Here is a 12,837-nt window from a genome sequence, read left to right on the forward strand (position 1 = left end):
ACCGAATGAACCAGTGGGCGGAGGTTATCTCTCTCTCTCTCTCTCTCTGAAACTCTGACTTCTTAAATAAATAGCTAAGTCTTTCAAAAAATAATTAGAATTTTTATAAATAAAAGTGAAATAGGCTACCATTGAGTAGTCTCTGGTAAAGCCATCATTGTAATAACAAAGCTAAGCATGGTGTTATTTATGTGTAGCACAAATCCATTAAATGAACTCTGAAAATATGGTTTAGATCTAAGTCATCCCTCTATAGCTTATTTGATATTTAACCACCTATAAATAAGTTGAAACATGTAAACCACAGAATTTGGTTAAGATTTCTGACTTTGCCTAAAAATATCTGCTACTAACTTTACAAAAATCATCAGAATACTGTTGGACACTTTAAAACGTTAGTGTTTGAGTGAAACTACAAATGTTCATAAAACCTTTTTCCATTTTGTTATTTGCGGTGTCTTTATGTGTCGTAAAGCACATAGGTCTCTGAAGAGTGGAATGATAAGGGGGAAAACCACACAGTTAATTTTGGCTAAGATTCTAGGAAGTATATTCATTTTTTAAGCAAAAAAAAAAAAAAAGAGAGAGAGAGAGACAAACTTGAAATCTGGGTAGGGTCCTTGATTTTAAATGTCAGTATTTTTATCTTTTTGTGGCAGGAATCAAAATAATCTAGAGTAGTTAGTGGGCATTTATCTGTGCCAAACCACCAGAGTGGAGAATACAACTCCTTTTAATGGTGTTAATGACAGTTATTAGTTATATAACTCATTAAAAAATGTTTGCTGGTTTCTTCCTTCTTAAAGGACTATGGAAATATTTAACTGGCCATATTTTAAAGTTTTGGAGATTAAACAGTTTTAAAATTGTAAAGCATCTTTCTCTGATGTGTAAAATATGTAAAAATAAGTTTCAGGATATTTTTTATGTTTCCCAGTCATTTTTCTGAACCATAGTTACCATTAGGAACCACCAAAAATATAGAAATGTTGGCTGGAATTGTGCTTCTTAAACTGGAATTAACATAATTGAAGGTGTATTTTTAATGGAAATAAAAATCTATAAAGCAAATAAAGATTTATTTTTTATTTATTTGAAAGGCAGAGTTACATAGAGAGGAAGAGAGAGGCAGACACCTTCCATCTGCTGATTCACTCCCGAAATGGTTACAGGGTCAGGGCTGGGCCAGGCCAAAGTCTAGAGCCAGGAACTCTCTCAGGACCACCCACATGGGAGGAGGGGCCAAAACTCAGGCCATCTTCTGCTATTTTCCTGGGCATATTAGCTGAGGTCTGGATTGGAACTGGAACAGCCAGGACTCAAACTAGTGACCATATGGGATGCTTGCACAGCAGATGGCAGCTTAACCTGCTATACCACAATGCTGGCCCCTAAAAAGATATTTTTAAAAAGCTGTGTGTAGGATTAAATCTTGTACTTGAATATTAAAATGTTAATATTGAATTATTCTTAGCACAATAAAAATTTTAGATATATCTTATATTTCCAAAGTGAATTTGTAGAAATCTGGATCAGGTTAGCATAGCAGGTAATGCCGGCATTCCATATGGGTACTGGTTTGAGTCTGATTGCTCTATTTCCCATGCAGTTCCCTGCTGATGCACCTGGGAAAGCAGAAGGAAGATGGCCCAAGTGTTTGGGCCCCTGCACGCATGTGTGAGACCTGGAAGAAGTTCCTGGCTCCTGGGTTCAGACTGGCCCAGCTCTGGCCTTTGGAACCATTTTGGGAAGTGAACCAGTGGATGGAAGATATCTCACTCTCTTTCTCTCTCTGTAACTCTACCTTTCAAATAAATAATCTTAAAAAAAAAATCTGGATCATTACTTTGAACCATTTTTATCAATTCAGATTAGTCTTTCTTTAAAACTATGAAAATAACTGATAAAATACATAGTTTTTTTAGTTATTATAAAACACAAATGAAAAATGATACAATTCTGTCTAGCCTAAAGATGACCAAAGAGTGATTGCCAGGAAAGGAAGCAACAGAGCAGGGCTCCACTGGGAAGTTTTCCATTAGGTTTGGGGAAAGGAAACTCCAGTCAACTTCACAGGTAGCCTGAAGACAGAGTGGCAGGGATAGGGAGTTGGACATCATATAAAGTATAGGAGGATTGGGAAATAATTCCACAAAAATCGTCAGCCACCTGACTTCTGACTGAAGTCAAAGTAATAGTTTATCAAGCTGTTTATACTCCTTGTTTTATGTACAATGTTGATTCAACATTCAGAGCAAATTAAATGTGATAATTGGACTCAATTCTCATTTATACCCTTATCTATAGAAAATTCGCAAACAAAATGGAAAACAGGATGCTCAGACTATCCTAACTTTTTTTTTCTTTTTTCTCATAGGATCAAACTGGAACAGAAAGGTTTTACATTCTGTACTTTTGAGCATTTAATAATATTTATTGGGTAACTCCTGTGATTGAGTAGCTTAGTACTTAACTTGAATACTACCTGCCAATTTAAGTAGGAGTTTAGAATATTTTTAATGGCTGTTTCAAAATGTTAAATGTGCTTCCAAACAAGTCTATAAAACAGATTTGCATTCATAGGACTTAGCTCACTGTGGTCACTCAGCAGGAATCTATTCTAAACATGTTAATGTCTTAATTGTTACTGTTTTAACAGGGAAAAAAAGAAATCATATTAAATCAGCTATCAAGACTTTTTAATATAGAAAAATCAGATACACTAACCTACATTTGGAAAATTTGGAATTTCTAAAGATTCACACTAAGTCCTTTATATTTTATGAATTAGATAACAAATATCCAGAAGTTAAAAATTTTCAGAGGGTTCAACAAATTCCAAAGCTGGAAAGTAGAAGCAATCTTTTTGAGAGCATTGTGAGGAGTAACCCATACCCTGCCCAGGAACAAAAGATAACCTGAACGTTTGAAGACAACAGTTTTCCAAGATAATTTTATAGATGACAATCTGTATTTGATATTTTAAGTTTATTGTTAGTTATTTAGTATTCAAAGTGATAACCTTCAGGTACCTGTACTGATTTTTTAAAAATATTAATGAGCATTTTGTATTTAATCTTCATTCTACTTCTGGGGTTCATAGTAAATTAATTTTCAATGAAATGGCATAAACAATCTCATCAAAATAATTATTATGTTATAAAATTTTAACAAATGTAAGTTAGGCTTCTAATACTTCTTTAATTTTCTAATGTGAAGGAATATTCGCATACATATGTCAATGAATACAATGTAAGTCGATTCATTCCTTGTACTTCAAGGAACTAGCTCTTCTGCTGGCCTGGCTGTATGTTATTTTATTTTGGAAAATAGTTCAAACCATATTATTAATATTTTGATAGCTTTGTTCTTGGTTTCTGAGAATCATTTTTAAACTGAGGTTTATGTTATTTATCTTCACAAGTTATACAATTAGAGTAAAAGTCAAACAAAGAAAAAATTATGACCCCTGATGATGAACAGGTGATTCAAAGAGCTTCTCTAGATACCCAATTTAATATAGAATAGGAAAAAGATCAAATCAATCTGGTAAGCACTTAGGTTTGCAGAGGAAATAGAACTATATGTCATAAAAATGGAAAGAAAAAACAATTTTGATATTAATGAAGTATTGATTACGGTGGCAATTCTTGGAAAAATAAGAATATATTACCTATAAATCTAGAAATTATGTCCTTATGAATTTATAAAATATATGTTTAATCTTGTTTAAAAGAATACCTATAAACTCTACCATAAATATTATTATGAACTGGAGTACTAAATGGTCTCACAATATTTAATCATTATCTCAATAGGTGTAATGCCTTCTCTTATCTATATAATTTCATTTTATTTATATGATATTTAAGCAAATCAAGAAAAGAAATACTACTTTTTAAGTCTCAAATATATTGCTCAAGAAACACTTCAACTCGTAGCTTGTCTTCTTTTTATGGAATGTGGGGTTCTTTTTAAACAAATATCAAATGTAAAAATGAAACACATTTTGATATTGGGCAAAATATTTACAGAGATTAGAAAACATGCAAAATGGGCACAGAGAGACTGCAAGGGTAAGATTGTTAGTTCAAAGAATGTGGACAAATTTGTCAAAACGTGGGATGAAACAGATCAAAAGTCAGTTCAAGAAAACAAAAAATGCCCCTCATTTTAAAACATTGCAATGGTTGGCACCAAAATGTAAAACTTAACATTCATTTTTTTAAAAAATTAAAAATGTATATTTATATGTAACAACAAGCAAGAAGACAAAACACATCAAAAACGGGAATTAAAAACAACTCTTCAAAAAAAGACAAGAAGTAAAAAAATAGAAGGTGGTGGAAAAAGTGATTGAGGCCTTTGTCATGCAAATAGATTTGGCGGAAAAAATACCTTCATCTTCAGCACCGTCATTATCACCTAAATCATCTGTCTGTTTCTTTGTAAGGGGACCTAGGATCGAGAACGGAGAAATGGAGGGAAAAAAAAAGACAATTCAAGAATAAACAAGACTGAGGGGAAAAAAATAAATGTAAATTCTAAAATTCTCAAGGATATTTCCAAAAAGAGTGGGGAAGTAGCAATATCATCATTGAATATCTATTTTCATTAAGGAAAAAAAAAAGCTCTTTCCCCAAAATATCTCATTGAAGATCTAATTTTTGAATTTATTTTGAATTAAAAATACACTATAGTTTGAAAATAAGTAATAACCAAAGCAAATGATTTCTCAAAAACACCCACTGCATACAAAAAGCAAAAACAAAAACAAAAAACAAAAAAAAAAAACAGTTTTATTAGCTGAAAGAACTTAATTAATTCAGTGTCTTTTCTAATTTAAATTGGTGACAACAGTAAAGAAAGTAGTTCAACTGCATTCTTTAATTTGGGATAATAAAACAACATTAGGGAAAACAGATAAGAACCTTTTTAGTTTTTTCTTTTTTCTTTTTTTTTTTTTTTTGTCAGTGCATTAACACAGACTTTACACATTTTTAATTCATACATTTTTCAAAATTGTGACTTTTTAAAATTACTTGTCATTACACAAATATTTCCCCATGCATTTTTATTTAGATATTAGCTGTGGCTTCAAAACATTTGCAACCTTCACAAATTTATCAATAGAAAATCCCACCATTTAGCAAAGCAAAGATGCCATCAATAGAAATCATCAATAGAAGGTAGTTGCCGAGTCAGGGCTTATATTTCATAATCAATTTAGTAATATAATGGAATTATGCCTACTGCAATTTCAGGCCCAGTGTAGCTACTTCTAACAAGAGCATGCTTAAAAAGAATAACTGTATTAAAAACTGTGAATGCTTAATAAATGTTTTATTATATTTAACAATGCTAATTTGCTACAATGAGGAGCACACCAACGGGGAAAGTCAAAGGCCATATGAAAGTAATTTTATCTGTCACATAAATGACATATTCAGCACACAAAAAAGCAAGTGAAGTCCCATATTCTCTTTTTGTTTCCACAACCATTTAATTTGTATGACATTTCATAATCCTCATGCAGAAAGCAATCACTACAAACACAGACAGTCAAGTTAACGAACAGCCAACCACATAGCAATAAGCAAGAGATTTTTGTCATGCATAAAATAAGTCATAAAAAAGGAAGAAAGAAAAGGACTGAAAGTCATGTGTTGATTTCAATAACATCAGTAGTAAAGAAGCAAGCATTAACTTTAAGCCCACTTCATAGCAAAGGATTGTTAAACATTTTGATAAAGACTTCTAAGTCTTTTCAGAGATTACTGTGCATTATATTTGCAATTCAATACTAAACCTACTATTACAACTCTCAGAGAATGAAAAACATCATACCAGAAAACAAAAGACAAAATATGAGATATAATATAGTATTATTCCATCAGCTCAGAGGCAGCCTTGGAAATAGTAATAACTATCAAAGGTCAAGAGGCCCAAAAAGTAGAAACTGATGACATAATTGAGGGGATCCAATGATTACCTCAATTAAAATGTCATGGTTGTAAGGTCATTCTTATCCAGATAATTGACTGTACACAACAAATTGATACCCTTGTATAGTTACACCTTCAAGCAGTCAGTCCATAAGGGAAAGCCTGGATGAAGCAATGATATATGTTAACTGGCACTCAGTTGCATATTCACAGAAATCTATATTTCTTTAGTATGATCCTGTTTAAATGCAAAGTGCACTCCGGATTATTTGATGTTCACACAATGATGTGGTTACATTTCCAAAAAGTTGAGTAACTTTTGAAGTTTTAATTTTAAAATTACTGAATCAGAATACTATATTTGAAATATTTCTAACTTCAAATATAATTCAATATGTTAGATTTAGAAAATGATATGTCCATGCTTCATATTTTTCTGTTATAACCTAATGGCTGCAAAACATACATTTTTCCACAACCCTCTTTTCCAGTGTGTATATTTGTTATGGTTTTATGTGCTAGTTAGCAACATAAATTAATAGTAGCAGTATTTATTGCTGCCAAAAGCACGATCTACTTTCTAGTTTGGTTAGATTTCTTAATCACTAAAGTGAAATCAAAATTTTTTACAGAATCATCAGTATCCTAATATTTGAAGGCATATGTAAAATCTATCACAAATCATTCTCTTCAATTTGTTTAGGGCTCCATAAGATATCTCTTGTGGATGACATAGGTAGAAAAGTATTTCTTTCCCACTTAGGGCGCCCAAGGCAATTTAGATGATTTCTATTGGAAATCAATCAGGTTTTGCAGCCACAAGCCAGTGATTTTATGGACATTACACACATACAAAATGGCTAGCTCTTGGTTGTAAATGAAATGAGTGGTGAGAGAGTTTTTACTAAACATGATCTCCACTGTTTTGCATGTGGGCACAGGTCTTAATCACCATTTGACACTGAGTTGGCCAGTAGTGAAGTCATGGAAATTATAACTGCAGTTATATAAAGAGAGAGTTTTTCAGTGGAAGGTTTGATTGAGCCTTACTATATTATTATCATTGCTCCTTGTCAGGAATCTGAATGGCTCTAAACCAAATTAGGGTAACTAATGATTGCAAAATACATCTTTATCATTGTAAACCTGAAGAGTTAGGAACATTTACTATTACTTCAGTCTTTCAAATACGTGGGAACATGACTATACTAGAAGTTTGAGTTGAGTTCTCCCATCTAAATTATTTCATTTATTGATACTATATAACACTCTGCTATCAGGTGATATTAGATTATTTCTATAGTATGGATTCCAGTGGTACTCAGGGATTGCAGCATAAATGGTTTTTGTTAATATCAATAATTTTTTTACACATCTGATTTTGTAGGTTCCCTGAGAACAAAAGGATTAACAATTTTTTGGCAAAACTGACTCTAAGAAGAAAGAAAACAGACTTCCCATATGCCCTACATCTAAAGGCACTGAGAATAAATATCTCAGAGTGTCTAGGGTTGCAAATGGAGAAACTCAACTTTCCCTTCTCTGAGGATGTCTCAGTGGAGTAAGAGATGCGTCTGAATCAAGCCAAAAGAATGCTGCATGATCCTAAGATTCCTTTTTCCCATGCTGCAGGCTTCCTTAAACTCTCTTCTTTGCTAGCACATCAGCAACTGTGGCTCACTTTTCCTTTATTCTAAACTGTTAAATTTGATGTAATCACTGGTGTTAACGAACTTTAAAGTGATAGAAAGTACTGTCAAAGTAATTGGCATTTATTTTCTTATGACAAGCAGATAATGACATCTTAGGGGCGCATATGCCTGTAAATTCAGAAACATGATTTCCTCATTTACCTTTAAAATATGAATAACAATAATTAACAATATTCCAATCACAGTTTATGCTTCTTTTAAATGACAATACTGCATTCTCAATACCAGCTGTTAATAACAGGCATCTCAAAGCACCAAAATGTGAAGCAAAGTAGACCACTAAAATCTGAATGTAGAAGTGATTTATTCTACCTTGAAACTCTACTGGGTCTCTCCTCCCCAAGGAACATACAGAACTTTCACTAGATTTAACAGGAAAGCAGGCCTCCTGTCATTGGAAAGGAAGTAAGAGTAATTACTGTATTTTATGTCTCCTACAGGCAATGAATGGATTCAGTGAAACCACCAGTCTAAGTGAGGTAAAGGGAACACCTAACCATGAACTTTGAACTCATTCAATCCTAAAATAGTTAATCTGTGATTAATCTAAGCATAACTCAAAGTATCACTTTACAGAGCACATGTGATACAGTCTTACATTTTAGAATCTGACCACAGTGCATTTTATTTTTTAAAAAGGGGGAATAAAAATATCAGCATTTCTCTAACTGCAGAATAATTATGAGCTCTGAAATAATTACTATCCACCCATATTAATGCTGCTTTTTATCATTCTCTTTGATGAAGGGCTAATATACTTTAGGTCTCAAATACATTAGAACTGATTATAAATTCCTTCATTATGGGTTCAATCCAGCAGAAATTATCTGTACTTTGTGTCACACATATCTGCAAAAGGCAAGTAGGTTGAGGATATTATTAGCTCCTGACTTGGAAGGCTGGCCATGAGAAATGTGTCTTTCTTAAGGGAATAGGCTTCTGGAATTTTTAGGTTTCAAGTTCTGGGCTTCAGTGAGTCCCACCAAGAAAGATGGGAACCCGGGGCTAATAACCTTGCTCTACTCTTATGCCACACCATCCTGATCCTGCAGTCACAGAGGTGAAGGTCATTTCCACAGAATGAGAGGATTTAAGGATATGGCTGTTGTGCTGGAGTGATTGGAAGCAGGCTAAGCATTTGCAGAGATCGTTGTTCCCTTGGGACAGAATTTAGTTCATAAATCTTGGATTAAGGATGTGAAAAATCTGTATTTTACATGGATGACAAGACCAGAATTCAATGCATTTTAAATAACAATATGACCTTACAAGGTACTTCAAAAAGTTCTTGGAAATATATATTACGGAAAACTACACATGAGTTCCATTCTTTTTAACCACTAATGAAATTTACCTCTTAATTTTATTTTCCATAAAGTTTTTGAAGTCCCCTTTATAGGTGATTGTTTCCAAATTGATACACATTAAAAAAACAATGACTTTAAGGAATTAGATACTAGTGCAACTGATGTCATGGTAAAGCTATTAAATTTTACTCATTGAAATGTAGTTGAACCAGAATAAACACATAACTGTTGGGAATGCAGAAATGAATAAAAGTGACTATTTGGAATAACATTAGTTGGTATCTATTTAACAAAAACATAGTCACACTTCTTTAACCATCAATTGTTTGGCCAGATGTAAAGAAATTACAGCTTGGGGGCCAGTGCTCTGGCATAGCAGGCTAAACTACCACCTGCAGCGCCAGCATCCCATATGGGTGCTGGTTTGTGTTTCGGCTGCTCCTCTTCCAGTCCAGCTCTCTTTTTGAGGCCTGGGAAAGCAGTGGAAGATGGACCATGTGCTTGAGCCCCTGTATTTATATGGGAGACCTCGAAGAAGCTCCCGGTTCCTGGTTCCTGGCTCCTGGCTTTGGATCGGCTCAGCTCCAGGTATTGCAGCCGTTTGGGGAGTGAACCAGAGAATGAAAGACTTTTCTCTCTGTCTCTCCTTCTCTTGGTCTGTAACTCTGCCTTTCAAATAAATAAACAAACTATTTTTTTAAAAAAGAAATCATAGTTTAATTTTTTTTTCTGAAAAATTTTCCAGTTATAACATTTTAGAACAATGTGATCTATCTGCATTAGGTTAAAATATAAATCTCCCTTTGATGAGATACTGATAGTAAGCTTTGAAATAGTTGATAGTTAAAAAAAAATTCTATCTACATCAATCCCAATGGCTGTATTTTGCAATCCATGAAGATGTCAGGGTGCATTTTATGAAAACTGCCTGAACAGGCTAATAGTTTATACAGAAAGATGCTTTGGGAGGAACCAGATTTCAAGGGTCTGAAAGCAGCAGGCATGCTCTATGTTTATCTTTGTGTTGGAAGAAAACACCTACATGAACACAAAATATACTCCCTGAGACAGTTTCCTGGAGGCAGAGCAGCCCTTAAAGCACGACTTTTGTGAAAGGAGTATCTGATATGAAAGTCAGGAAAGGGAGAAAAAGAAATTCCCTCCAGTCTAGGACACTGAGAAGAGCTCATTTGTATTTATAAGAAAAATAAGTTTTTCTTCTTAAAATTACCTTGATTATAATACTTTGAAGTCAAAAGCAATCATGTCAGAGTAACATGGATAAGTTCTGGTTGAAAAAAATTAACTAGATTAAAAGTCAAGAAAATAGGCTACCCCTAATGTGAGCATCATCAAATGTAAAATCTCATTATTTTTGACACTATTTATTTTTAATTCTTAGTACAGAGGCAGTATTTGCACAGCCAGAAGCATCTCAGAAATAATGTTCCATTTCATCTGGAGAAATACTTTTGTATGCTGAAATAACCTTTCGGGACTTAGAATAGGAATACTCCCCATTGCCCTGACTTTCCATACATTACCCAGAGATGCACAGAGCAAGAGTGTGAGGAGGACATCACTGTCACCAGACGTCCAGAGCTATTGGAACAAGGATGGGACTGAGAAAGTATCAACAGTGCAACCTCCCTGGCATGTCTTCATTATTCAGTCATCCAGCCATTCAACAGATGCACATTGTGCTAGATGCTTAGGATTCATGGTGAGCAAAACAGGAAAGATCACTGCCCATGTGAAAATCACATCGTGTTGGAGAATGAAACATAAAACAAGTAATCATACACATAAACCTATCATCACAAATGATGATGTGTCAAGACAGAAGTGTTTTGATGCTATGAAATGTTAGACCAACGACCTGGCTGAGCTGGGGAGGTCTTCAGTGAGTAGTATAATGTGGCCAGAGAACTGAGAGAAAAGTAGACACCAAGCAGGCCAAGAGGCTGAAGATGGGGCAGTGGAATCAGGAAAATATTCCAGCCAGAAAAAACAGCATCTAGAAAGGCTCTAACAGGAGAGGGAGCCTGAAGGTCAGTGTGGCGGACATAATCAGGAGAGAACAGAGTACTGGTAGATGAGGATAACAGCCATCAATTGGAGCAGGCAATACCTCCAGCCTGAGGATATTTGTCTTAATCCTAAAAGCAATGAGAAGTGATTTGCAGGGTTTTAGCACACACTTATAGACTGTGCTGTATCTGAATCTTAAACAGAAAATCAGAAAGAGGAGATACTTCTAAGAAATATGGTAGTGAATATTTTACACAGAGGCCTGCATTATCTTCTCATCAGGCAAGAATACCTTTATTAGAAGGAAATTAGGTAATGGAAAAGGAGCTTATAATGTTTTATTCCATTCCTATTTGCAAATAAAATGGAAATTATCCCCAACAGAAAGGTATGATTCAAGAGTCCAGCTCTTCTGAAATTTTATAACTATTCTTAAAGTTTCTATCAAACATGTAGGAAAAGTGAAATTGATGTTGCCTGAGAATGAACATGCCAAGAATTAACATATCCTAACTGTAACTGAATTCATACAAAGAATATTCTGCAAGTTCTTTCTACTTGATAACTCACCAGCATCTGGGTCCGACATGCATGCCCATCTTCTCCATTCTCAAAACAGATTTACCTTCCAACACAAGGTTTGCTTTCAGAGATTTAAACCTTCTCTCCATCAGCAAACTCGAAATCTGGAAGTAACCTTTATTTCTTCTTTCTGGTCTAAAATTTCACCAATTTTCCAACAGAAATCCCATTTCTACAACTCATTCAATCCTCTCTATACTTGGTCTAGCCAATGGTCTCATTACTACCAATTTGAATTAGTAGAGTAGCCTCTTGGTTTGTTCCCTTCATCATCCAAGACTCTAGATCTTCCCAATCAATTTTATACTAAATAAATTTCTAAAGTTACAGAAATGAATGGGGGAAAGCTCAAAGAGAAAACAAAAATTAACCAACATAAATCAGTATCTACTAAGATGTGCACATATTGGGGGCCAGCATTGTGTCTCACTGGGTTAACCTATCACCTGCAATGCCAATTGTAGGAAATCCTACAGCAGAGTGCAGTATAGCTGCTTCACTTCCCATATACTTTCCTGCTAATGTCCTAACTGCTTTGGCCCTGACACCCAAATGGGATATCAGGATAGAGTTTTTGGCTCTTAGCTTTCACCTGACCCATCCCTGGCTATTGTGGCCCTTTGGGGAGTTAACCAGCAGATGGAAGATCTGCCCTCTCTGTCTCTGTCTCTCTCTCTGCCTTTCAAATAAATAAATCTTTCAAAAAATGTACACACATTTAATTCCTTCAAAGACTAAAACTGTAAACATTTTAAAGGAACAAGAATTTGAAAGCATGAAGTTTTATGTAGATCTGATGAACTGTGAGTTTTAAAATAGCTATAACAAGACAGATGAAAACTAAATATGGCTTAACACTAGTTTTGATGTTTTAGAAATTCAGGAGCAAAAATAAGATATTTCATATGCCAAATGGAAACAAGTCATTTAAAAGGTTTTTTTTTTTTCCAACTTCAGTGAAAATTATTGTTCCTTAAGCATGACTTTCATTGTTACATTGTTCTTTAAAGGTCTTTGCTGTCTACTTATTGTCATTCTTCCTTAAACTAAAAGTTCCAGCCTGAACAATAAGATCCTCCTGACTATTCCAAGTTTTCCTCTCAGTTCCACTGCTTTCCAAAATATACCTCTTTTCATTGTGAGTCTTGTCACTTCTGTGAAAAATAGTGACCTCATGTTCACATTTTGTTTTATTCCATGTAGTTAATTACTTAAAATTCAAATCATAATGAACTCATCTTAGAGAGGGAAAAACGCATG

General features: G+C 34.2%; 1 protein-coding gene across 10 annotated transcripts in view; it reads right to left on the minus strand.

Moving 5' to 3' along the window:
* The window catches only part of NLGN1 (neuroligin 1), a 926,201-nt gene that overhangs the window by 489,850 nt on the left and 423,514 nt on the right, over nt 1–12,837 (minus strand). For 7 of the 10 annotated variants that reach the window (XM_051859134.2, XM_051859135.2, XM_051859137.2 and 4 more), the window contains one exon: nt 4,399–4,458. The exons of the other annotated variants lie outside the window; for them this stretch is intronic. In XM_051859134.2, coding sequence (XP_051715094.1) covers nt 4,399–4,458 — 60 coding nt within the window. The remainder of the gene's footprint in view (nt 1–4,398; nt 4,459–12,837) is intronic. 10 annotated transcript variants of the gene reach the window in all.

The sequence above is a fragment of the Oryctolagus cuniculus genome, chromosome 4, assembly GCF_964237555.1.
Source record: "Oryctolagus cuniculus chromosome 4, mOryCun1.1, whole genome shotgun sequence".
Taxonomy (NCBI): Eukaryota; Metazoa; Chordata; class Mammalia; order Lagomorpha; family Leporidae; genus Oryctolagus; species Oryctolagus cuniculus.